The sequence below is a fragment of the Heterodontus francisci genome, chromosome 18, assembly GCF_036365525.1.
Source record: "Heterodontus francisci isolate sHetFra1 chromosome 18, sHetFra1.hap1, whole genome shotgun sequence".
NCBI lineage: Eukaryota > Metazoa > Chordata > Chondrichthyes > Heterodontiformes > Heterodontidae > Heterodontus > Heterodontus francisci.
Window position 1 is genome coordinate 5,997,248 of NC_090388.1, and position 26,545 is coordinate 6,023,792.

General features: G+C 42.9%; 1 protein-coding gene across 1 annotated transcript in view; it reads left to right on the top strand.

Moving 5' to 3' along the window:
• arl1 (ADP-ribosylation factor-like 1) overlaps positions 1-26,245 on the top strand; it is a 41,816-nt gene extending 15,571 nt beyond the window's left edge. Inside the window, exons 3-6 of the mRNA XM_068050165.1 lie at positions 3,932-4,013; positions 14,575-14,686; positions 24,413-24,591; positions 25,507-26,245. Coding sequence (XP_067906266.1) covers positions 3,932-4,013; positions 14,575-14,686; positions 24,413-24,591; positions 25,507-25,537 — 404 coding nt within the window. The 3' untranslated portion in view covers positions 25,538-26,245. The remainder of the gene's footprint in view (positions 1-3,931; positions 4,014-14,574; positions 14,687-24,412; positions 24,592-25,506) is intronic.
• Positions 26,246-26,545: the final 300 nt, after the last annotated feature.

Sequence of the window (26,545 nt, forward strand, 5' to 3'; positions counted from 1 at the left end):
AGTAAACCTCCTCTGAACTGTCTCCAACGCATTCGCATGCGTTCTTAAATAAGAAGACCAAAACTACACACACTATCTGAGATGTGGTCTCACCAATGCCTTGTATAACTGAAGCATCACATCCTTTTATTTTCTATTCCTCTTGCAATAAAGGATAGCAATTCCATTAGCCGCCTTTTACTTGCTGTACCTCCATACTAACTTTTTGTGACTTGTGCACTAGAACACCTAGATCCCTCTGCAGCTCTGAATTCTGCAGTCATTATCCTTTTAAGTACTACTCTGCTTTTTTCATTCTTCCTGCCAAAGTGAACAACTTCATATTTTCCCACATTATACTCCATCTGCCAGATTTTTGCCCACTCACTCAACCTATCTGTATGCGGTATGCGAGCTCCTTATGTCTTCTTCACAACATACTTTCCTTCCTATCTTTGTGTAATCTGCAAATTTAGCTACCATGCCATTGCTCCCCTCATCTAAGTCATTGATATAAATTGTAAAAAGTTCAGGTCGCTGCGAGACTCCACTCGTCACATCCTCCTAATCAGAAAAGGACCTATTTATGCATACTCTGTTTTCTGCCAGCCAGCCAATCTTCTATCCATGCCAATATGTTACCCCTACACCATGAGCTCCTACTTTGCGCAATAACGTTTTATGTGGCACCTTGTCAGATGCCTTCTGAAAATCCAAATACAGTATGTCAGTGGGCTCCCCTTTATCCACAGCGCAGGTTAGCCCTTATTGCAAGGGGATTGGAGTACAAGAATAAGGAAGTCTTGGTACAGTTTTACAGGGCTTTGACAAGACCACCCCTGAAGGGCTGTGTGAAGTTTTGGTTTCCATATCTAATGAGGGATATACTTTCCTTGGAGGTGGTACAGCGAAGGATCACTGGACTGGATGAGAGGGTTGTGCTATGATTGGCTGAGTAAATTGGGCCTGTACTCTGGGGTTTAGAAAAATGAGAGGTGATCTGATTGAAACATACACAATTCTGAAGGGACTTGACAGGTTAGACTGGAGATGGATTCCCCTGGCTGGGGAATATAGAACATGGGGGCATAGTCTCGAGATAAGGGGCCGATCACTTTTATAATTGAGTTGAGAAATCTCTTGACTCAGGGTTGTGACTGCTCCATTGTTGAATATATTTAAAGTTGAGATAGACAGATTTTTGGTGTCTCAGGGAATTGGGCGATATGGGGAGCAGGTGGGAAAGTGGAGTTGAAGCAAAAGACCAGCCATGATGGTATTGAATGTTGGTGCAGGCTCAACGAGCCATATGGTCTACATCTGCTCCTATTTCTTTTGATCTTGTGTTCTTATACAAAACTTACTTTTTTATAAATACCCCTTTCCTCTTCATAATTTAAAAAGGGCTGAGATCTTGTGGGTAAAAAGTGCTTTTCCCCTCAGTTATCATAAACTTGATCCCCAAAAAAATGCAACCACTTATTTGGTACCAAACACTTTTTCTTTTTTGGATTGCTCCCCATATAAATGATCACTAAACAAAGGTAAAGTCAGGGAAAAGATTAGTATCCCCATCAAACATATCAGTTCAACACTGGAACAGGAGGAGGCTATTCAGCAGCTCAAGCCCATTCTGCCATTCGTTTAGATCGTGGTTGATCCTCAAATCCATTTACCTGTTTTCGCTCTCTAACCCTTGATACCCTTATTACCTAATAAAAGCTGCCGCTCTCAGTCTTGAAAATGTCAGTTAGCTCATAGCGTTTTGGGGAGAGAGCTCCAGATTTCCACTATCCTTTTGTATGGAGGGGAAAAAATGCTTCATGACTTCACTTCTAAATGGACAAGTTCTAATTTTAAGGTTAGGCTCCCCCCACCAGAGAAAATAGTTTTTCTCTCAAATCCTTTCAATGCAGGTAAAATGTAGTATTGGGTGTATTTGATTTGAAGTTAACTCGTAAAAAACCAATTTGCATTCACTGTACAGTAAGTATTACAAGTTTCTGTTTTAATTTGACAGTGAAAATTGTTTTTTTTTCTGAGGGTGATTCGACGCATTGTGTTAAAGTAGTAGCGTATTGCCAGATAGGCAGGGCAAGCAATTTTTAAGGACTATTTTGTCAGTTGTGCATTAATACAGTACAATCCTCAGCCATGCACTCCTGCAATTCTGACCGCCTGTGCGACCCTGATTTCCTTTGGTCCACCATTGCCGACTGTGCCTTCAGCTGCCTAGAACCCTAAAGATCTGGAATTCCCTCCCTAAACCTCTTCACCTTGCTCCTTACAACCTACCTGTTTGGCCAGGCTTTTGGTTACCTGTCTTAATATCTTCTCGTGTGGCTCAATTTTTTATTTTATTGGTTCGTGGGGTGTGGGTGTCGCTGGCTAAGCCAGCATTTATTGCCTTGAGAAATTGGTGAGCTACCTTCTTGAACTGCTGCAGTCCATGTGGGGTAGGTACACCCATAGACCTGTTGGGAAGGAAGTTCCAGGATTTTGACCCAGCGACAGTGGAGGAACGGTAATATAGTTCCACGTCGGGCTGATATGTGGCTTTGAAGGGGACTTGGTGGTCCCATGCATCTGCTGCCCTTGTCTTTCTAGGTGATAGTGGTCATGGATTTGGAAGGTGCTGTTGAAGGAGCCTTGCTATGTTGCTGCAGTTCATCTTGTAGATAATACACACTGCTGCCACTGTGTTGGTGGTGGAGGGAGTGAATGTTTGTGGATGGGGTGCCAATCAAATAGGCTGCTTTGTCCTGGATGGGGTCGAAGTTCTTGTGTGTTGTTGGAGCTGCACCCAACTGGGCAAGTGGAGAGTATTCCATCGCACTCCTGATTTGTGCCTTGTAGATGGTGGACAGGCTTTGGGGAGTCAGGAGGTGAGTTACTCGCCTCAGGATTCCTAGCCTCTGACCTGCTCTTGTAGCCACAGTATTTATATGGCTACTCCAGTTCAGTTTCTGGTCAATGGTAACCCCCAGGCCGTTGATGGTGGCGGATTCAGCGATGGTAATGCCATTGAATGTCAAGGGGAGATGGTTAGATTCTCTCTTGTTGGAGCTGGTCATTGACTGGCACTTGTGTGGCACAAATGTTACTTGCTACATATAAGCCCAACCCTGGATATTGTCCAGGTCTTGCTGCATTTCTACATGGACTGCTTCAGTATCTGAGGAGTCACGAATGGTGCTGAACATTGTGCAATGATCAGTGAACATCCCCACTTCTGACCTTGTGATTGAAGGAAAGTCATTGAAGCAACTGAAGATGGTTGGGCCTAGGACACGACCGTAAGGAACTCCTACAGTGGTGTCCTGGAGCTGAGATCATTGACTTCCAACAGCCACAACCATCTTCCTTTTGTGCTAAGTATGACTCCAATCAGCAGAGAGTTTCCCCCCTGATTCCCATTGACTCAAGTTTTGCTCTGGTTACTTGATGCCATACTCTGTCAAATGCTGCCATGTTAGTGTCAAATTTTTTTGTTTGATAATCTCTCTTGTGAAACACCCTGGGATGTTTTCCTATGTTTAAGGCACTATATAAATGCATGTTGTTGGCTAAATACTAATGATGCCCCAAATAGATTTTACGTTGGTTGTGAGTGGTAATTTGACAAGCCACAAACCAACATATATGTCCAACATAAAACAGAAAATGCTGGAAAAACCCAGCAGGTCTGGTAGCATCTGTGGAGAGAGTTGACAGTTCTGACAAAAAAAGTCCTCTGTTTTCTGTTTTTTATTTTGGATTTCCAGGATTCATAGTATTTCACTCCTGTGCATATGCCTGACAACTGTTTTACTTTTTGTATGTTAGCAGATTACAAAAAGCAAATGAACGAAAATCAGTTAATCGGACAGAAGTGCTATTGTAATTTCTCTTTGCAATCTCTGGTGCCTGTTTTTGCAATAAGTGACTGCAATACTCCATTTTTGTTTTGCAGCAATTGGCTTCAACGTTGAAACAATGACATACAAGAGCCTTAAATTTCAAGTGTGGGATTTAGGTGGACAGACCAGTATACGGTATGAAAATGTTCACATTTTGTGTTACCAACAGCACTACCCTCTGTCTATAAATTAAACCTGATCAAAGATGAGCATTGCTCTGTGACCAGACAGACTATTTACTTGCTAGTAAGTATAGTACCTTCAATTAGGTACTGCATGACTAAGTTCAGAAGTGACGGGACATGCAGCAGAATGGAGAGCCAGCTGGTTACAAAACTGAAAACCGGGTCAGGATTAAAGGTAGTTACTCAAATTGGGAAGTGGTGTTCCACTAGCATCATTGCTAGGACCACTGTTAACAATTTTACTTAAATAATTTGGACTTGACAATCAGAAGCACGTTTTCAGAATTTGCAGATGATGCCAAATTGGGAGGGTGAAGTTAAAACAAAGGAGGACTACGATGATAGAGGAAGACGTTAATAAACTTGCAGAATGGGCGTATGATTGGCATATTCTGTTTGACAAACCTATATTACATAGTTTACAGCAACTATACATTCCTTCAAGGCACAAAAACCCCAAAAGTAAAGGCAGTCAACTGTGGCTAACAAAGGAAGTTGAGGATTGTATAAGATTAAAAGAAAAGGCCTATACTATTGCCAGAAATAGTAGTAAACCTCAGGACTGGGAGGATTTTAGAACACAGCAAAGGAGGACCAAGAAAATGATAAAGGGAGAATAGAATATGAATGTAATCTAGCAAAAAATATAATAACGGACTGTAAAAGCTTCTATAGGTACATAAAAAGGAAACGTTTGGCTAAGATAAATGGGGGTTTGTTACAGACAGAGTCAGGAGAATTTATAATGGGGAATAGAGAAATGGCAAAGAAGCTAAATGATTATAAAAGCAAAATACTGCGGATGCTGGAAATCTGAAATAAAAACAAGAAATGCTGGAATCACTCAGCAGGTCTGGCAGCATCTGTGGAAAGAGAAGCAGAGTTAACGTTTCGGGTCAGTGACCCTTCATCGGAACTGACAAATATTAGAAAAGTCACAGGTTATAAGCAAGTGAGGTGGGGGTGGGGCAAGAGATAACAAAGGAGGTCTAGATTGGACCAGGCCACATAGCTGACCAAAAGGTCACGGAGCAAAGGCAAACAATATGTTAATGGTGTGTTGAAAGACAAAGCATTAGTACAGGTTAGGTGTTAATACACTGAATATTGAACAGCAGCAAGTGCAAACCTGAAAAAAAAAAAGTGGGTAAGCAAACTGAACAAACTAAGATGAAATGAAATAAATGCAAAAAAAAGATTGTAAAAAATGTAAAAAAAGAATGGAGAAAAAATAACTAGAAATGAAAGTAAAATGGGGAGCTGTCATGCTCCTGAAATTATTGAACTCTAATGTTCAGGCTGTAGTGTGCCTAATTGGTAAATGAGATGCTGTTCCTCGAGCTTGCGTTAATGTTCACTGGAACACTGCAGCAATCCCAGGATAGAGATGTGAGCATGAGAGCAGGGGGGAGTGTTGAAATGGCAAGCAACCGGAAGCTCCAGGTCCTGCTTGCGGACTTAGCGGAGATGTTCTGCAAAGCGGTCACCCAGTCTGCGCTTGGTCTCCCCAATGTAAAGGAGACCACACTGTGAGCAGCGAATACAGTATACTACATTGAAAGAAGCACAAGTAAATCGCTGCTTCACCTGAAAGGAGTGTTTGGGGCCTGGGATAGTGAGGAGAGAGGAGGTAAATGGGTAGGTATTACACCTCCTGCGATTGCAGGGGAAGGTGCCCTGGGACGGGGACGAGGTGGTGGGGGTAATGGAGGAGTGGACCAGGGTGTCGCGGAGGGAGCGATTCCTTCGGAATGCTGACGGGGGAAGGGAGGGGAAGATGCGACTGGTAGTGGCATCACGCTGGAGGTCGCGGAAATGGCGGAGGACGATCCTTTGGATATGGAGGCTGGTGGGGTGAAAAGTGAGGACAAGGGGAACCCTATCACGGTTCTGGGAGGGAGGGGAAGGGGTGAGGGTAGAGGTGCGGGGAATGGGTCGGACACGGTTGAGGGCCCTGTCAACCACAGTGGGGGGAAATCCTCGGTTGAGGAAAAAGGAGGTCATATCAGAAGCACCGTCATGGAAGGTAGCATCATCAGAGCAGATGCGTCGGAGATGGAGAAACTGGGAGAATGGAATGGAGTCCTTACAGGAGGTAGGATGTGAAGAAGTGTAGTCGAGGTAGCTGTGGGAGTCGGTGGGCTTATAATGGATATTTGTAGACAACCTATCCCCAGAGATGGAGGCAGAGAAGTCGAGGAAGGGAAGGGAGGTGTCGGAGATGGACCATGTAAAGGTGAGAGAAGGGTGGAAATTGGAAGCAAAGTTGATGAAGTGTTCCAGTTCGGGGCGGGAGCAGGAAACGGCACCGATACAGTCATCAATGTACCGGAAAAAGAGTTGGGGGAGGGGGCCTGAGTAGGACTGGAACAAAGAATGCTCGACATATCCCACAAAAAGACAGGCATAACTAGGACCCATGCGGGTACCCATAGCGACACCTTTTACTTGAAGGAAGTGCATGGAGTTGAAGGAGAAGTTGTTCAATGTGAGAACAAGTTCAGCCAGGCGGAGGAGGGTGGTGGTGGATGGGGACTGGTTGGGCCTCTGTTCCAGGAAGAAGCGGAGAGCCCTCAAACCATCCTGGTGGGGGATGGAGGTGTAGAGCGATTGGACGTCCATAGTGAAGAGGAGGCGGTTGGGACCAGGAAACTGGAAATTGTCAAAATGACGTAGGGCGTCAGAAGAGTCACGGATGTAGGTGGGAAGAGACTGGACCAGCGGAGAAAAGATAGAGTCTAGATAGGAAGAAATAAGTTCAGTGGGGCAGGAGCAGGCTGACACAATGGGTCTGCTGGGACAGTCCCGTTTGTGGATTTTGGGAAGGAGGTAGAAGCGGGCTGTCCGGGGTTGTGGGACTGAGGTTGGAAGCTGTAGAGGGAAGATCTCCAGATGAGATGAGGTCAGTGACAGTCCTTTGGACGGTGGCTTGATGTTTGGTGGTGGGGTCATGGTCCAGAGGGAGGTAGGAAGAAGTGTCCGTGAGTTGGCGTTGAGCTTCTGCAAGGTAGAGGTCGGTACGCCATATGACCTTTGTGTTTGTCTCCACTGAAGGAGATACAAGAAATCTCAGAATTCGAGATCCAAGGGATTGGGGAGAACGATGAATTGAAGGAAATTAGTATTAGTAAGAAGGTTGTATTGGAGAAATTAATGGGGCTGAAGATTGATAAATCCCAGGACCTGATATTCTACATCCCAGAGTGTTGAAAGAGGTAGCTATGGAGATGGTGGATGCATTGGTGATCATCTTCCAAAATTCAATAGATTCTGGAGCGGTTCCTGCAAATTGGAAGGTCACAAATGTGACCCCACTATTTAAGATGGGAGGGAGAGAGAAAACAGGGAATTACAGCCCTGCTCGCCTTCCTTCAGTCGTTGGGTAAATGCTAGAATCTATTCTAAATGGACACTTGGATAACAATCTGGGCATAGTCAACATGGATTTATGAATGAGAAATCATGTTTGACATATAAACATCCATATGAACATACGAATTAGGAGCAGGAGTAGGCCACTTTGCTCCGCCATTCAGTAAGTTCATGGCTGAACTGATTACTCCACATTTTCACCTACCCCAGATAATCTTCCACCCTCCACCCCCCCCACCCCCCATGCTTATAAAGAATCTAACTACCTCTGCCGTAAAAATATTCAAAGACTCTGCTTCAACTGCCTTTTGAGGAAGAGAATTCTAAAGACTTGCGACCCTCAGAGAAAATATTTCTCCTCATCTCGGTCTTAAATGGGCGACCCCTTATTTTTAAACAGTGACCCATAGTTCTAGATTCTCCCACAAGGGGAAACATCCTTTCCACATCCACCCTATCAAGACCCCTCAGGATCTTTTATGTTTCAATCAAATCGCCTCTTGCTCTTTTAAATTTCAATGGATACAAGCCTAGCCTGTCCAATCTTCCCTCATAAGACAGCCCGCCCATTCCAGGTACTAGTCTAGTAAACCACCTCTACTGCCTCCAACATATTTACATCCTTCCTTAAGTAAGGAGACCAGCACTGTACACAGTACTCCAGATGTGGTCTCACCAATGCCCTGTATAGCTGAAGCATAACCTCCCTACTTCTGTATTCAATTCCCCTCGTGATAAACGATAACATTAGTTTTCCTATTTAGGTGCTGTACCTGCATACTAACCTTTTGTGATTCATGCACTAAGACACCCAGATCCCTCTGCATCTCAGAGCTCTGCAATCTCTCACCATTTAGATAATATGCTTTTTTATTCTTCCTGCCAAAGTGGACAATTTCACACTTTCCCACATTATACTCCATTTGCCAGGTCTTTGCCCACTCACTTAACCTATCTATATCCCTTTGTAGCCCCCTTATGTCCTCTTCACAATTTATTTTCTTACCTATCTTTATGTCATCAGCAAATTTAGCAACCCTACCTTCGGTCCCTTCATCTAAGTCATTTATATAAATTGTAAAAAGTTGAGGCACCAGCATAGATCCCTGTGGCACACCACTCGTTGCATCTTGCCAACCAGAAAATGACCCATTTATCCCTACTGTTTCCTGTTAGCTAACCAATCTTCTATCCATGCCAATATGTTACCCCCTACACCATGAGCTTTTATTTTCTGCAATAACCTTTGATGTGGCACCTTATCAAATGCCTTCTGGAAATCTAAGTACAATACATCCACCGGTTCCCCTTTATCCACAGCACATGTAACTCCCTTAAAAAAAACTCCAGTAAATCAGTCAAACATGATTTCCCTTTCACAAAACCATGTTGACTCTGCCTGATTTACCTTGAATTTTTCTAAATGCCCTGCTATAGCATCTTTAATAGCTTTGAACATTTTCCCTAAGACCGCTGTTAAGCTAACTGGCCTGTAGTTTCCTGCTTTCCGTCTCCCTTTTTGAATAAAGGAGTTACATTTGCTGCTTTCCAATCTAATGGAACCTTCCCCGAATCTAGGGAATTTTGGAAAGTTAAAACTAACGCAGCAACTATCTCACTAGCCACTTCTTTTAACCCCCTAGGATGAAGTCCATAGGACCTGGGGACTTGTCAGCCCGCAGCTCCAACAAATTGCTCAGTACTACTTTCCTGGTTGTTTTCTTGAGTTCCTCCCTGAACCTGTATTATAATATAATATAGCCCAGCTTATACACACTACTGAGTCAGCGGCGCTTGAGATGGCTTGGCCATGTGAGCCGCATGGAAGATGGCAGGATCCCCAAAGACACATTGTACAGCGAGCTCGCCACTGGTATCAGACCCACCGGCCGTCCATGTCTCCGCTTTAAAGACGTCTGCAAACGCGACATGAAATCCTGTGACATTGATCACAAGTCGTGGGAGTCAGTTGCCAGCGTTCGCCAGAGCTGGCAGACAGCCATAAAGGCGGGGCTAAGGTGTGGCGAGTCGAAGAGACTTAGCAGTTGGCAGGAAAAAAAGACAGAGGCGCAAGGGGAGAGCCAACTGTGTAACAGCCCGACAATCAAATTTTTCTGCAGCACCTGTGGAAGAGCCTGTCACTCTAGAATTGGCCTTTATAGCCACTCCAGGAACTGCTCCACACACCACTGACCACCTCCAGGCGCTTACCCACTGTCTCTCGAGATAAGGAGGCCAAAGAAGATAATATAAGTGGTATTGATGAACCTGTTGGAGTTTTTTGAGGATGTTACTAACAGAATTGATAAAGGGGAGTAGGTGGACGTGGTATACTTAGATTTTCAAAAGGCCTTTGATAAAGTACCCCACAGGTGGTTGGTTAGCAAAATTAAAGCACATGGGATAGGAGGTAATATACTGGCATGGATTAAGGATTGGTTAACAGGCAGAAAACAGAGTAGGAATAAGCTGGTCATTCTTGCGTTGGCAGGCTGTGACTGGTGGGGTACTGCAGGGGTCAGTGCTTAGGCCCCAGCTGTTCACAATATATATCAGTGATTTGAATGTGGGGACCAAATGTAATATTTCCAAGTTCGCGGATGACACAAAACTAGGTGGGAATGTGTGTTGTGAGGAAGATGCAAAGCGGCTTCATGGGGATTTGTACAGACTTGGTGAGTGGGCAAGAACGTGGCAGATGGAATATAATGTGGAAAACTGTGAGGCTGTCCACTTTGGTAGGAGGAATAGATGTGCACAGTATTTCTTAAATGGTAAAAGATTAGAAAGTGTAGATGTACAAAGGGACCTGGGTGTCCTTGTCAATAAGTCACTGAAAGCTAACGTGCAGGTGCAGCAAGCAATTAGGAAGGCTATTGGTATGTTAGCCTTTATTGCAAGAGGATTTGACTACAGGAGTAGTGAAGTCTTGCTTCAATTGTATAGAACCTTGGTTAGACCGCACCTGGAGTACTGTGTGCAGTTTTGGTCCCCTTATCTTAAGGATATTATTGCCATAGAGGGAGTGCGATGAAGGTTCACCAGACTTGTTCCCGGGATGGCGGGACTGTCTTATCTAGAGAGATTGGGGAAACTGGGCCTTTATTCTCTAGAGTTTCGAAGAATGAGAGGTGATCTCATTGAAACCTACAAAATACTTAAAGGGATAGACAGGGTAGATGCAGGTAAGATGTTTAGCTTGGTTGGGGGAGTCTAGATAGACCCAGGGGACACGGTCTCCGAATAAGGGGCAGGCCATTTAAGACTGAGATGTGGAGGAACCTATTTGCTCAGAGGGTGGTGAATCTGTGGCATTCTCTACCCAGAGGACTGTGGAAGCTCAATCATTGAGCATGCTCAAGATAGAAATCGATAGATTTCTGGATGCTAATGACATTGAGGGATATGGAGATAGTGGGGGGAAAATGCCGTAGAGGTAGATGGTCAGCCATGGTCTATTTGAATGGTGGAGCAGGCTTGACGGGCCGAATGGCCTGCACCTGTTCCTATTTCCTCTGATCCCATAAATGAACTTCAATATAGATAAGAGTGAGGTAATGCGTTTTGGTAGGAAGAATGAGAAATGTTACAGCCAGGTGAGAAAGGTGTATAGGGGTCTTTCTCAGCCTTCACCTGGTCTTATTGTAACATGATTTAATTTTTAAACGCAGTGTTTTGAGCTCCCCCTTTTGATGAGTCTTTGTTCACTACTTTGCAATTATAAGGCAAAGAAATGAACACAACCAGGTTTTCTGGGGTTTAAAGAAGAAAAGTGAAATTTATTAAAACTTAAATTCTAATTCGGTTAACGCCTACAGATACGCACCGTGCCCCATGCCAGCATGCATACGTGATACACGCATGCAAATAGAGACAGAAAAGAGCATAGAAAAAAGAAAGTAAAGAGGTTTGAGGCAATATCAGAAGAGTTTGTTACTGTGCTTTGAGCACACTGTAGTTCTTTTGTGGTAATTCTTGCTTTTCATTGGGGCCTGGTATTCTTTTTAAACCTTGTTCACTCTAGGAGACTTTTCTCTTGGGGTTCATGTGTCTTCAGTCCCTTGAGAAAAAGATGGGGGCAGACAGGAGCGAGGTCTTTTCAGTCCAGGAGCAAACAGCGTTGAGTTCAAATTCTGTGGCAAGTTCAAATTCAAAAAACTCCAACAGCCAGTTAGTCATGTGACTAAACTGGTCTGACTATGTCTTTGTGTATTCAGCCATCTTAGCAGTTAACCTGGAATGGGTGGCGCAGTGGTTAGCACTGCAGCCTCACAGCTCCAGCGACCCGGGTTCAACTCTGGGAACTGCCTGTGTGGAGTTTGCAAGTTCTCCCTGTGTCTGCGTGGGTTTTCTCCGGGTGCTCCAGTTTCCTCCCACAAGCCAAAAGACTTGCAGGTTGGTAGGTAAATTGGCCATTATAAATTGCCCCTAGTATAGGTAGGTGGTAGGGAAATATAGGGACAGGTGGGGATGTGGTAGGAATATGGGATTAGTGTAGGATTAGTATAAAAGGGTGGTTGATGGTTGGCACAGACTCGGTGGGCTGAAGGGCCTGTTTCAGTGCTGTATCTCTCTCTAAACTAGCCTCTCCATCTTCAGTGTCTGATAATCAAAAGTCCATTGTGGATTAAATTGGAGCATGGAGTGGCCCCTTTGTCCTTTCCAAGTACTGTCTCTTACTATGCGAAAATGTTTTTCCATTCAAGGGTCTCGTGGGGTTTTTTCAAAAACAAGTTCTTTACTCCCGTAACAGTTTTTAAAAAAAAATCAATGTTCAGGTGGTGAAACTAATGTCTCATTTTTGGCAGGGGCCTGCATGACACCAAGCACTCTGTGGAAAATGTGTCTAAATGGGATAGAGGAACAGAGGGATCCAGTGGTACAGATACACCAATTACTGAAAATAGCGACTGATAATTAGGCCATTTAAAATAAAGCCAAGCACTTAATTTCATTTCTAGACAGGTAGAACTGAAAAGCAGAGCAGTTGGTTAGACCACACTAGCAGTACTATGAACAGTTCTGATCTCCATTATTATATAAAGGATACAGAGGCAGTGGAGAAGATGGGGGTGGGGGGGGGGGAGGGGAAATTACTAGATGATCCCAGAACTGAGAGGTTCTAACTGTCAGGAAAGATTGAACAGGCTGGGGCTCTTCTCTCCAGAAAAGAGAGGAATGATGAGGTAGATGTGGAGAAGATCATTCCAGTGTGGGAATGACCAGAAGTAGGGGCCATAAATATGTTGCTAATCAATCCAATGGGGAAATCAGAAGAAGCTGCACCCAGACAGTGGTGAGAATGTGGAACTTGCTACCCCATTGAGTATTTGTGGCAAATAGCATAGAGGCATTTAAAGAGAAGCTCGATAGGCACATGAGGGCCTAAAGAATAGAAGGATGTGTTGATCGAGTGAGATGAAGGGTGGCAGGAGGTTCATGTTGGGCCAAATGGCCTGTTTCTGTAATGTAAATACTATGTAAAATGCAATCACCAGATTAGCGGGGTAAATGGACTATGTGACTTGTTAGTCCTATCACACTGTGCGAAGCCTCCCCTGTAAGGGAGCGTGTATGTGTTTTTGAGTCTGTTTCTCACAAAGCATGAACCAGATCAGGAAATTTTGCCATTTAGGCAATTGCAGATCTGAAAATTGTAGTGCATCCCTTCAACAGGCAACTAGTTCTAGAGATCTGAGTGTTCGGCTTCAGTACATGATCCAATAAGCTGCTTGCCCAGTGGTCGGGATGCTTGCTTAACATCTCTGGCTACTTGTCAGTTTCAGACATCTCTAAGAAGATTCCAGGCACCATTGTAAATCTCACGAGCTCAGAAATAGAAAATCTCTCGACAAAATATGTGCTGTTGGGTGTGAGTAAAACTTGCTTGATAGTGCACCTCGTACAGTCAATATCTGTTATTCTCTGTCAAGTGTACTTAAACAAAAATCCTGTGAAATGTGGAACATAATGAGAGCTTTTTTTGTGAGGGGACAGAAAAATGGGTATACTTCCAATTGGGGCAAAAATGTCTCTGGTTATTCAAGAAACCTTCGCTCTAAACTTTGTGTACTATGTTAGAACACGTGAGAGTAAATATTTGCCATTTTGGGTCAAGATCCCAGAGTTCAGTACATGTTTAATTCTGAGTATCGTTAGTACTGGATATGTACGCACCTACATATTAAAATCAGTATATTCTGTTCCCTGTCAGCATTCCCAGTGAAGATTTCCATTTTAATTATTTCCACACCGGTGGGCCGAAGGGCCTGTTTCTATGATGTACAACTCTGATGCCCTGTTGTATGTGTCAAGCCTGTGACACCTGTAGGTGGTGCTCTAATGGAGTTTCTCCATGTATAGAGCTCAGTGCTTTGTCACTTTTTCAGTCACACAAGCCTCTGACTCCACAAGTTCCCTTTGTAAAGCCTGGTTTGAATCTGCTTGCAATTCTACACTCAGGCCACCAAGTGGCTCCTCACCTTTTGCTGAATGAGTTTTTAGGCATAATGAAAATACTGAGTTTTTAAAATTAAGTTGCATGTTTAACTTGTCTCCAATAAGATTCTCCACCCAACAATAATTTCTCAGGAAATGGAGATTCCTCTTTCAACCACCCTCACTGCCCCCCCCACCCCCCCCCCCCCCCCCGACCTTTCTCCACACTCACTTTGCTATTCCTTTCTCCCTCACTGCTTCCTCTTCCTTTTCAGTCTTAACAATATTTATCCCTCAAACAACATCTATAAAACAGATCATTTGGTTATCGCTTTGCTGTTTGTGGGATCCTGTGCAATTTGGCTAATGTGTTTCTTGCATTATAACAGTAGGTGCGCTTCAAAAGTTCTTCATTGGCTTTAAAGCACTTTGGGATGTCCTGAGGTTGTGAAAGGTGCTATATAAATACAAGTTTGTTTTTTCTTTTCTATTTTTTTTTCCTATCTCACTCGTGTTCTTTTGGTCACGCTCCTTTTTACCCTGTTTCTCCTTTCACCACCTTGTCTCCTAGGTGCAGTGTTTATTATATTTGCATATTCTATGAATGCAAGCAATTCATTCAGACCTGCACAGTAATAGAACTCCATTGTATTAGAAAACTGATATTTCACTTCAGTATGTTTGTAAATTATTTCTTTCAGGCCTTACTGGCGTTGTTATTACTCCAACACTGATGCAGTCATCTATGTAGTAGACAGTTGTGACAAAGACAGAATGGGAATCTCAAAGTCAGAGCTTGTTGCCATGTTGGAGGTAAGGGGAAAAAATGTTCTGAAGACTCATATCTCTAAATTATTTCATGGTTAGTGAATGGTAATTATCCACTGTAAAAGATGAATTTGTAGAAGTAGCATGGATGAACATATGTTACTGGAGGGCACAGGTGCAGTGTCACCAGTGAAGAAAATTATAATGGTCAAAAAACAATGCAAGTCCATTGACATCTATAATGGGAAGAAGTTAATGTTACTGATGGGTTATGTCAGGCTTTTGCAGATACTGACTGACCAGCTTGTGTATTTTCAGCATGGTGATCACAAGAATGTGAACCTAAGGCCAGTCCCTCCTCAGCTTGGCATAATTGCCATCATAACTATGGAGGGAGTGCTGAATAATTCTTAGGTTCAGCATTTTGAGATATTCTAACATGCTGTATAAATGCAAGCATTATATCCTTAACATGATGTGTTTACCAAGGAGCTTTGGGGTCCTTCGATAATTGTGAGATTAATTCTTGCTATCAGTTATATCTTCAGCTACACTTTAAAAGTTTTTTTTAAAAATGGTATTCAACTTCTGCAGAATTTAAACAGTGTGTTCATTTATTGAGCATACCTGTCCTTCAAATGAACCCAGATAGGTTTTGCATTATGTAAAGCACTACATATATTAAAATAACATCTGCATTGACCTGTGCTAAAAAGACTCCTTGCCCTCCATTTGGGACTGTTAATATCAAACCCACTGTAAAAACTATAGAAAATATTTCACCTGTGGGCAATGTGATGGCAGATTACCATTCATAACTGCAATAGACCTCAATATGTAAAGTTATTTTTTTAACCACACTTCAGAATTGCAATAGGGAAAGGAAAGCACTTGAATGATGTGCAGAAAGAGGCTATTCAGCCCATCGCATCCGTGCCAGCCCTTTGGTAGAGCTATTGAAACTTTCTCATTCTCCATAGGCCTGCATTTGTTCCCTTTCAAGTAATTATTTAATTCCCTTTTGAAAGTTACTATTGAAACTGCTTCTGCCGCCCATTCAAGCAGCACATTCCAGATCCAAAAAATTCTACTCTTCCTTTAGGATGGATGTAAAGGCCTTAAGAGGGTGCCATTAAGTAGAATGGTACCAGAGCTGAGGAACGTCAGTTATGTGGAGAAGCTGGGATGTCCTCCTTGGAGCAGAGAAAGTGCTCAAAGGCCTTTTACATCCTTCCTAAAGAGAGACGAGGATATTTCTCAACAAACTGACAAGTGGCTAGCTCTACCAAAGAGTTATGATGGGCACTGTGGGACAAATGGCTCTTCCTGTGCTATATCTTTTTTCATTCTATCTCCCCTCTGAGTAATTTCCTGAGGGATAATTGCTGTTAATGAGGGAAGTTTGCTGAAATTTTCAATCACCAGACAATGTCTAAAATTTATTTCCCAATCATAATTAACATGGGGACTTGACAGTTACTTTTTGTGAGCTTAAAGGGACAGGCCTTGCCAAGTGTAGCTCTGCTGTAGAAGCAGAATAAGATGTTATTTAGTGTAGTATTCCAATCATAATAGTGCTGTGGATCAGTGAGGGTTGCCACATAAGATTCACTAGTCTTTAAACACTGATACTTGGATTGGCGCCTATAGGCGTGTTGAAAGTGGTGGATTTTGAGGAAGGAGAGATGGAGAAAACTTGAGGGGAACTCCAGAGTGGTGCCCCGATGGCTGAAGACACCAATAAGTGAAAGGGGTGCAAGAATTGGAGGAATGCAGAGTTCTCAGAGGGCGAGAGGAGGTCGCAAAGATGGGGAGGGGTGAGGTTACAGAAGGATTTGAAAGCAAGGATGAGAATTTTAAATTTAAGGCATGTGGGGACTTTATCAAACTGTCCACTCCTGGATCACTGGCCAGTGGCTCCTGTTTGAACAGAACTACTGAGGGTAGGACTGGGCTTAACTGAGACACTACGTGAAAATTAGCCACTCAAGTGAGGTGTTGCTCTGGAACCACATCTCCGATGAGTTTACATCTGAAGGAAAAGGGGGAAAGTCACGCGCCAGAAGGTTTAAGTCATTGTAATCTAATCTTCTGTTGAAGGTCCAAAACCCTTAGTTTGAGGAACTGCTTTCTGTAACTCTGACTTTGTCCTATTTATAGCAGATTGTTCACGTTTGGAGTGTTTCTTCATGTTTTATTTGGGTGTAAACATTCGTTGAGTTGTGAGCTCACTGGCCAAAGTGCAAATAGAATTCTGCCAGTTGTGGGTTTTTTTGCCAGGTCCACTCAAAATAAGCCAGCAAGATAAACATTTGTTACTGTAGATTGATTTAAAGAAAAGTAATTTATACACTTTCCTACCAATATCCCCCTATTCATAATTAACAACTTGGATTTATATAGCGTCCTCAACACGGTAAAACATCCCAAGGCCCTTATTAATTGGCTGAACAGTCTCATACTGGAGTTACACTCCTGAGTTTGTTGCTTGTACTGTGCTGTTTTGTGCATCACGCCAAAGCATTAGGTGCACTATAACCAGCTTTTTTTCTGATCTCAGAAGTGAAGTTTGTGTGTCAAGGCATAAGAAATAGGAGCAGGAGTGGGCCATTTGGCCCCTCGTCTGCTCTACATTGAATAAGATCATGGCTGATCTGATAATGGCTTTAATTCCACTTTCTTGCCTGCCCCCATAACCCTTGACTCCCTTGTAGATCAAAAATCTGTCTAACTCAACTTTGCATATTTTCAATGGCCCTGTCTCCACTGCTGTCTGGGGATGGAGAATTCCAAAGATTAACAGCTGAGAGAAGAAATTCCTCCTCTTCTCCATCTTAAATGGGAGACCCCTTTAATTTATAACTGTGCCCCCTAGTTATAGATTCCCCACAAAGGGAAATATCCTCTCAGCATCTACCCTGTCAAGCCCCCTCCGAATCTTGCGTTTCAATAAGATTATCTCTCATTCTTCTGAACTCCAATGCGTATAAGCCCAACCTGCTCAACCTTTCCTCATAAGACAATCTCCTCATCCCAGGAATCAGCCTATTTCCAATGCAAATAAATCCCTCAAGTAAGGAGTCCAAAACTGTACACCGTACTCTAGGTGCAGTCTCTCCAGTGCCTTGTGCAGTTGCAGCAAGACTTCCTTACTTTTATACTCCATCACTCATGCAATAAATGCCAGCATTCCATTTGTCTTCCTGATACTTGCTAACTTCTTGTGATTCATGTACAAGGACATCCAGAACCCTCTGAACTGCAGCGTTCTGCAGTCTCTCTCCATACAAATAATCTGCTTTTCTGTTCTTGCTGCTACAGTGGACAACCTAACATTTTCCCACATAATACTCCATTTGCCAAATTTTTGCCCACTCACTTAACCTATCTATATTTCTTTGCAGACATTTTTCGTCCTCAACTTGTTATCCTACCTATCTTTATCGTCAGCAAATTTGGCTACAATACACTTGGTCCCTTCATCCAAGTCATTAATATAGATTGTAAATAGTTGAGGCCCCAGCACCGATCCCTGTGGCACTCCACTAGTTATAGTTTGCCTGCCTGAAAATGCCCCATTTATCCCAACACTAGTTAGTAGCTGGTGGAATGAATATGACAGCTGGTGGAATTTAAAAGATAATCTGGAATTGAAAGCTATTCTCAGTAATGATGCTAAGAAACGATCATCGATTGTCGTAAAAACCTATTTGGTTCATTACTGTTCTTTTAGGGAAGGAAATTTACTGTCCTAACCTGGTCTGGCCTACATATGACTCCAGACCCACAACATTGGTTGACTCTTAACTGCCCTCTGAATTGGCATAGCTAGCCACTCAAGTGTCAAGGGCAATTGGGGATGGGTAACAAATGCCTTGCTAGTGACTCCCACATCCCATGAAAGCATTTTTTTAAAAAGCCAATCCTCTACCCATGTTGATATATTACCCCCGATGCTCTGAGCTCTTGTGTGGCACCTTATCAAATGCCTTTTGGAAATCCAAATACACTACATCTGTTGGTTCCCCTTTATCTATCCAGCTTGTTACATCCTCAAAGAACTCTAATAAATTTGTCAAACACTATTTCCCTTTCATAAAATCATGTTGACTGCATGATTGCATTATGATTTTCTAAATGTCCTGCTCTGCTTCCTTTAATAATAGATTCTGGCATTTTCCCAATGACGTATTAGGCTAACTGGCCTATAGTTTCCTGCTTTCTGTCTTCCCTCCTTTCTTGAATAGAGGTGTGGTTTTCCAATCCGCTGGGACCTTTCCAGAACCTAGAGAATTTTGGAAGATTACAACCAATGTATCCGTATCTCTGCAGCCACTTTTAAGACCCTAGGGTGCAGGCTATCAGATCCAGGGGACTTGACAGCCTTTAGTCCCATTAGTTTTCTTAGTACTTTTTCTCTTTCCTTCCTCCCTTTTGCCTCCTGAATTTCTGCTATTCTATTGTGAAGACAGATACAAAATATTTGTTCAAAGTCGCTGCCATTTCCTTGTTTCCTATTATTAATTCCCCAATCTCATCCTCTAAGGGATCAACACTTACTTAAACTACTCTCTTCCTTTTTATATGTTTGTAGAATATTTTATTGTCTTTTTATATCTCTTGCTAGTTTATTCTCTTACTCTAATTTCTCTTTTTTTTGTAGTTCTCTGCTGGTTTCTGAAACTTTCCCAACCTTCTCGCCTACCACTAATCTTTGCAGCATTGTACATCTTTTTTTCTTTCAATTTGATACCATCCTTAACTTCCTTAATGAGCCACAGATGGTGGATCCTTCTCAGTTTTTCTTTCTCAGTGGAATGTATCTTAGTTGAGAGTTATGAAATATCTCCTTAAATGTCTGCCACTGCTTCTCTATCGTCATGCCTTTTAGTTTATTTTCCCAGTCCACTTTAGTCAATTTTGTCTTCAGATGGCGGCACAGTGGCGCAGTGGTTAGCACCGCAGCCTCACAGCTCCAGCGACCCGGGTTCAATTCTGGGTACTGCCTGTGTGGAGTTTGCAAGTTCTCCCTGTGTCTGCGTGGGTTTTCTCCGGGTGCTCCGGTTTCCTCCCACGTGCCAAAGACTTGCAGGTTGATAGGTAAATTGGCAATTAGCAATTGCCCCTAATATAGGTAGGTGGTAGGGAAATATAGGGACAGGTGGGGATGTGGTAGGAATATGGAATTGGTGTAGGATTAGTATAAATGGGTGGTTGATGGTCAGCACAGACTCGGTGGGCCGAAGGGCCTGTTTCAGTGCTGTATTTCTAAACTAAAAACTAAACAAAAAAACCTTTGTAATTGCCTTTTATTTAAGTTTAAGACACTAGTTTCAGACCCAAACTTCTCACCCTCAAACTGAATGTGAAATTCATCATGCCTTGCCTAGAGTAGCCTTTACTATGAGGTCATTTATTAATCCTGTCTCATTACACATTACCAGGTCTAAAATGGCCTGTTCCTGGGTTGGTTCCAGTATGTGGTGTTCTACGAAACTGTCCCAAATACGCTCTATGAACTCCTCATCCAGGCTACCTTTGCCAAGTTGATTAGTATAATTAGTCCAGTCTGCCATGAGTGACTTGTCAAAGGCTTTACTGAAGTCCAAATAGACAATATCCACTGCCCTTCCTTCATCAATCATCTTCGTCACTTCCTCAAAAAACTCAATCAAGTTAGTGAGCCACGACCTCCCCTTCACAAAACCATGCTGCCTCTCGCTAATAAGGTCGTTTGTTTCCAAATGGGATTAATCCTGTCCCGAAGAATCCTCTCTAATAATTTCCCTACCACTGACATAAATCTCACTGGCCTATAATTTCCTGGATTATCCTTGCTACCCTTCTTAAATAAAGGAACAACATTGGCTATTCTCCAGTCCTCTGGGACCTCATCTGTAGCCAATGAGGATGCAAAGATTTCTGTCAAGGCCCCAGCAATTTCTTCCCTTGCCTCCCTCAGTATTCTGGGGTAGATCCCATCAGGCCCTGGGGACTTATCTACCTTGATGTTTTGCAAGATGCCCAACACCACCTCCTTTTTGATAACATGACCGAGACTATCTACACTCCCTTCCCTAGACTCTTCATCCACCAAGTCCTTCTGTTTGGTGAATACTGATGCAAAGTGCTCATTTAGTACCTTGCCCATTTCCTCTGGCTCCACACATAGATTCCCTCCTCTGTCCTTGAGTGGGCCAACCCTTTCCCTGGCTACCCTCTTGCTATTTATATACATATAAAAAGCCTTGGGGTTTTTCTTAATCCTGTTTGCCAATGACCTTTCATGACCCCTTTTAGCCCTCCTGACTCCTTGCTTATGTTCCTTCCTGATGTCTTTATATTCCTCAAGGGCTTCGTCTGTTCCCAGCCTTCCAGCCTTTGCGAATGCTTCCTTTTTTCTTTTTGACTAGGCTCACAATATCCCGTGTTATCCAAGGTTCCCGAAACTTGCCAAACTTATCCTTCTTCCTCACGGGAACATGCTGGTCCTGGATTCTAATGAACTGACGTTTGAAAGACTCCCGCATGTCAGATGTTGATTTACCCTCAAACAGATTACAACCCTAGAGGTCCTGTCTTTTAACTTTCTACCTAACTCTCTAAACTCCCCCTGCAGGACCTCGTCACTCTTCCTGCCTATGTCGTTGGTACCGATGTGTACCACAACCTCTGGCTTTTCACCCTCCCCTTTCAGAATGCCCCCTGTCCGTTCAGAGACATCCTTGACCCTGGCACCAGGGAGGCAACATACCATCCTGGAGTCTCTTTCACGTCCACAGAAGCACCTATCTGTGCCCCTGACTATAGAGTCCCCGATAACTATTGCTCTTCTGCGCTTTGTCCCTCCCTGCTGAACAACAGTGCCAGCCGTGGTGCCAATGCTCTGTCTGCTGCTGTTGTTTTCCCCTGATAGGCCATCCCCCCCAACAGTATCCAAAATGGTATACTTGTTGGAGACGGGGATATCCACAGGGGATTCCTGCACTGACTGCCTGCCCCGTCTAGCGGTCACCCATCTATCTGCCTGCACCTTGGGTGTAACCACTTCTCTAAAACTCCTGTCTATGACACTTTCTGCCACCTGCATGCTCCTAAGTGCATCCAGTTGCCGCTCCAACCGATCCATGTGGTCTGTGAGGAGCTGCAACTGGGTACACTTCCTGCAGATGTAGTCGTCCGGACCGCTGGAAGCGTCACGGACCTCCCACATCTCACAGGTGAAGCACTTCACCCCTCTGACTGACATTTCTAGCACTAATTAATAAATTAATTTAAAATAAATAAATACTTATTAAATCCTTACTAAATTATGTTACAATTAACTATATGGTCCCTAGTGCTAGATTTCTACTATAAATATTAAATGCTAACTAAATACAGTAATCTCCTCCCTCTGGTTTAGTTACTCTACTTATTAATTAGTTAATTAGGGTTTTAATCAATTTTTATCAATGTTTTATTTTAAAATTCAGTACAAATTCCCTACCAGCCAATCAGGTCTCAGATTTCCTGTGACGTCACTTTTTTTCAGTTTTTTTTTAACCAGGTCTGGAACTCCGCCCTCCGAGTCTTCGGCATCCAACGGCACAGCTCCCTCTTAGTACTGGTGCCAGTACCCTATGAATAAAAACCCATTTCTCCCACACCAATCTTTGAACCATGCATTCTATTCCCTGATCTTATTTACCCTATGCCAATTTGCTTGTGGCTCAGGCAATAACCCAGAGATTATTGCCTTTGCGGTTCTACTTTTTAATATAGCCCCTAGCTGCTCATATTCCTTCATCAGAACCTCTATCTTAGTCCTACCTATGTTGTTGGTACCCACATGAACTGCAACAACTGGATCCTTCCCCTCCTGCTCCCAAGTTGTTCTCCAGCCCCGAGAAGATGTCCTTTAACCCTGGCAGGCAGCACAGCCTTCAGGACTCACCTTCTCGGCTGTAGAGAACAGTATTTATCCTCCTAACTATATACCTACCACTACAACAACATTCATTTTTACTCCCTCTACTAGAATGGCCCCCTGCACCATGGTGCTGTGGTCAGTTTGCTCACTCTCCCTGCAGTCCCTGCTCTCATCCACACAAGCTGCATGAACCTTGAACCTGTTGGACAAGTGCAAGGGATGAGGCTCCTCCGTTGCTACCCTCTGGGGCCTGCCTCACTCGCAGTTCGGGTTGGCTGTGGTCGGGTTTTAATTTTATACCAGAGCTAGGCTTTAGTGTGGACTGGGAAGCCAGCATAGCTACTGAAATCACTTTGAATGATACATTGTGGTTCCTTTTTTTTTCTTGTAAATAAGGATCAATTTGAGAGGCAAAGTTTGGGCCTCACTTTATAAATACTAAAGTGTGAAATGTCACATAGTCGAAGCATCAGACGTTTTCTGGCCTTCCACAAACGTGTACCAGGCAGGAAACTTTTAATTGTAACTTTTTATAACTCCAAAAACAGAGCTGTGGCTAGGTGGAAAGTGCCCATCTCTGACTAAGAAGGTTGTGGATTCAAGTCCCATTTGAGACTTGAGCACAGAATCCAAGTTGACTCTGTGTGCCAGTACTGAGGGAGTGCTGCATTGTCAGAGGTGCTGTTTTTCTGATGAGATGTTAAACCGAAGCCCCATCTGTCATCCTTCGGTGGATGTAAAATATCCAATGTTACTATTCAGAGAAGAGTAGGGAGTTCTCCCCTACTGTCCTGGCCAATATTTATCTCTCAACCAGCATCACCAAAACAGATTATCTGGTCATTAACACATTGCTGTTTGTGGGAGCTTGCTATGTACAAATTGGCTGGCCCACTTCCTATATTATGACGGTAACTACACTTTTTTTTTTAAAAAAGTACTTGGCAGTGGCCTTAAAATGCTTTGGAATGTCCTGAAGTCTTAAAGACTGTATGAATTGTAGGTACATCTTTGGCAAACAGTCCCACTTAAGAAATTCCTAACCCTATTTAATGCTTTAAGAATCTTTTGCTCTTCTAAAGATTGGTCAGAGTTTTTTTTGAATACACCAATTTATTATTCAATGTATTTCAGACTGGTGTTTAATGATTCTTTTAAGCAATTCCTTGAACTTGAAGTCTACTCAGAAATTGGGGTTTCTTTATCTGCCGCTCTTTAACCTCACCCTGACTAATTGCTATCTTGTTTTCATCTGCGTTCCACCAACATCCTGTTGAGTTAATCTAATCGACTAAATTCAAAATTCTGGAGGTCAGATATGATTTTTGGAGCTTTTTTAAAATGATGTGATCTGTTGAATCTGGCAACACAAGCTTTAGAATCAGAATCTCAGATAATTCATGGGTCTGACAGTTCAACTGAACCATGGTCTTGCACCAAAGAGACCTGTCCCCAAGGGTTAACACTTTTTTTTTCCTTTCTTCTCTCTTTGCACTCTCCTCTCTCTGCCCACAGTACCCCCTCCCCCCACCCCCAACACTTTCTTGTGTGGGTTCTTTAGCAGGAGTGTCTTTGGGTTATAGAACTATTAGGAATGCATTGTTCTCTTCAAGCAATCTGCAGGATTGGAAGCACCGGTCCTGGTTTGATGAATAGCTGTCATCAATAACACTGGGAAGGATCAGTATTCCCTGAACATGGTCAGGACTAACTTGGCCTTGTTTCGGAATCTCCGCACTGAAATAGCTTTTTTTTTTCGAGTCTGCTATGTTTCCCTCTGCATGAAATCTGACTTTTTTAGTTTCTACCCACAGCCATTATACGAGGTAGTTGATTAAAGGTGATCTGTTTGCTTGCAGGAGGAGGAGCTGAAGAAGGCTGTTCTAGTTGTTTTTGCAAATAAGCAGGATATGGATCAGGCTATGACTCCCACAGAAGTCGCCAATGCACTTGGTTTGCCAGCTATGAAGGATCGAAAGTGGCAGATATTCAAGACCTCTGCAACCAAAGGCTTTGGACTTGACGAGGCAATGGATTGGTAATTGAATTGATCCAGCAATACACAGGGAAACCTTTCAGTGACACTTGCTCAGTGGGTAGCACTCGTGGCTCTTGAGTCAGAAGGTCATGGGTTCAAGCTGCACTGCAGGATTTGAGCTCATAATACTGGCTGGCGCACCCAGTGTCAATACTGAGGGAGAGCTGCAGTGTCGGAGGTGCCGCCTTTCAGATGAAATGTTAAACCTAGGCTTCGCTTACCTGTCAGGTAGATGTAAAAGATTTTGTAGCATTATGTGCAGAACGTCTGTCACTTCTGGTCTCTTGGCCAATATTTATCCTCAATAATAAATAAAACTCTGTTTAGACCCCATTAGAGTACTACGTTCAGTTCAACTGGGTCAAAATCTTGGAACTCCCTACCAAACAGCACAGCGGAACGCCTTCACTGCATGAACTGCAGGGGTTCGAGAAGGCAGTCCAGTACTGCCACCTCAAGGGTCTTTTGGGATGGACAATAAATACCAGCTTTGCCAGCGAAGCCTGTATTCCAAAAATGATTTTTTTTCATGTAGTGATATGGTTGTCTGTCTTCCCCAGCAGCTTATGGCTTACGGAAGTTTTGTGCTGGCTTTTAAGTTAACAGTATAGAGACACAAGTGAATTTCCTCATTTATTGGTTCTGTCCTTTTTTAATATTTGCATCATAAATTCCCATGTCCATATTTTTGATAGAGACGATGTAAACATGTCATTGCACCCTTCTGCCAGCGGTAGGACTACAGTCATCCTCCCCAAGCGGGAGTTGCATTACAGCATGACAAGTTTACATACGCAGTTTCCATTATAGATGTGGATGTGGGAAGTTACAAATGGGAGAATGATTGATTGCAGGAAGTGTGTGGAGATATAAGATTTCTAATAGATTAAATTGGCACTTTTCTTTCTCTTTCAGGTTGGTTGAAGCCTTGAAGTGTAGACAGTGAAAGCAATTGGTTGGTTCATTTTTTTATCTGCTTTGAGAGACTGCGATGCGACAGCCACAGCTAAGATTCCCGCCATCCCAGAGGTCTTAGAATATATATTGTACAATAATCACTTATTCCAGTGTTCTCCATTTACTCCTGTTGTGTTTTTTTGCATTCACTTGTATTTATGTGGGATTTCTTTGCAATGGATTAACTGAACTGTTTGGCCTCTTAACAGAAAGGGTTGAGGTTTATTGCATCAGGAAAGGGAAGTTGTCTTTTAGTTGTTTCCATTAACTTTGATTTATGGAACACTAATAAAATATTCCTTTCTTCAAGTGGAGGTGTGTTCTTGGACATGAATTTATGCTTTTGGTTGAGGAAAGCTTTCAAGGTTTATGAGCTTAGTTTACTCAATCTAGCTTAAACTTCAAAATAAAAGTGGGTGTGTATGATTCTTTTCTTGGTCTTTGTATTTAAACTTTTATGAGTGGTCAGTTTAACATGGGACAAGAAATTCTTAAATATTTTTTCAAAAAAAAAGTGGTTTCTGAATTCATTCTGTAAATGTTTTGTCATGATATAAAACCGTTGACTTGCCAGTTATCCTGTTCAGTGACTTGTGTTAAAGTTTGGGAATTTGAATTCTGGGAGGTCTGCCCCACCACCACCACCAAAATACCCCATTATTTGCTTAACAAAAATAAACAACTTGTAGAGATGAAACTGTTCTGCCATGATTTTACCATTTGTCACTATACATACCATACGTACATCACTGCACTTGTCTCTGGTTGCAACTTTCAGCAGTAAAACAAGTGAAGGCTTTTTAAGGGTGGTGGGGTGGTGGCAGCATCATCTTTTAGGTTCTTCTGTGAGAAGTTACTATTTATAGAAACTTCAATCTCGTTCCTAGGTATGGGACAAGGACTGAAGGGCCCTGAGAGTTATCACATTGATAGAGGTGACTAAGGTAGTGGACAGGGGAGTGTCTATGGATGTTATTTATATGGACTTCCAGAAGGC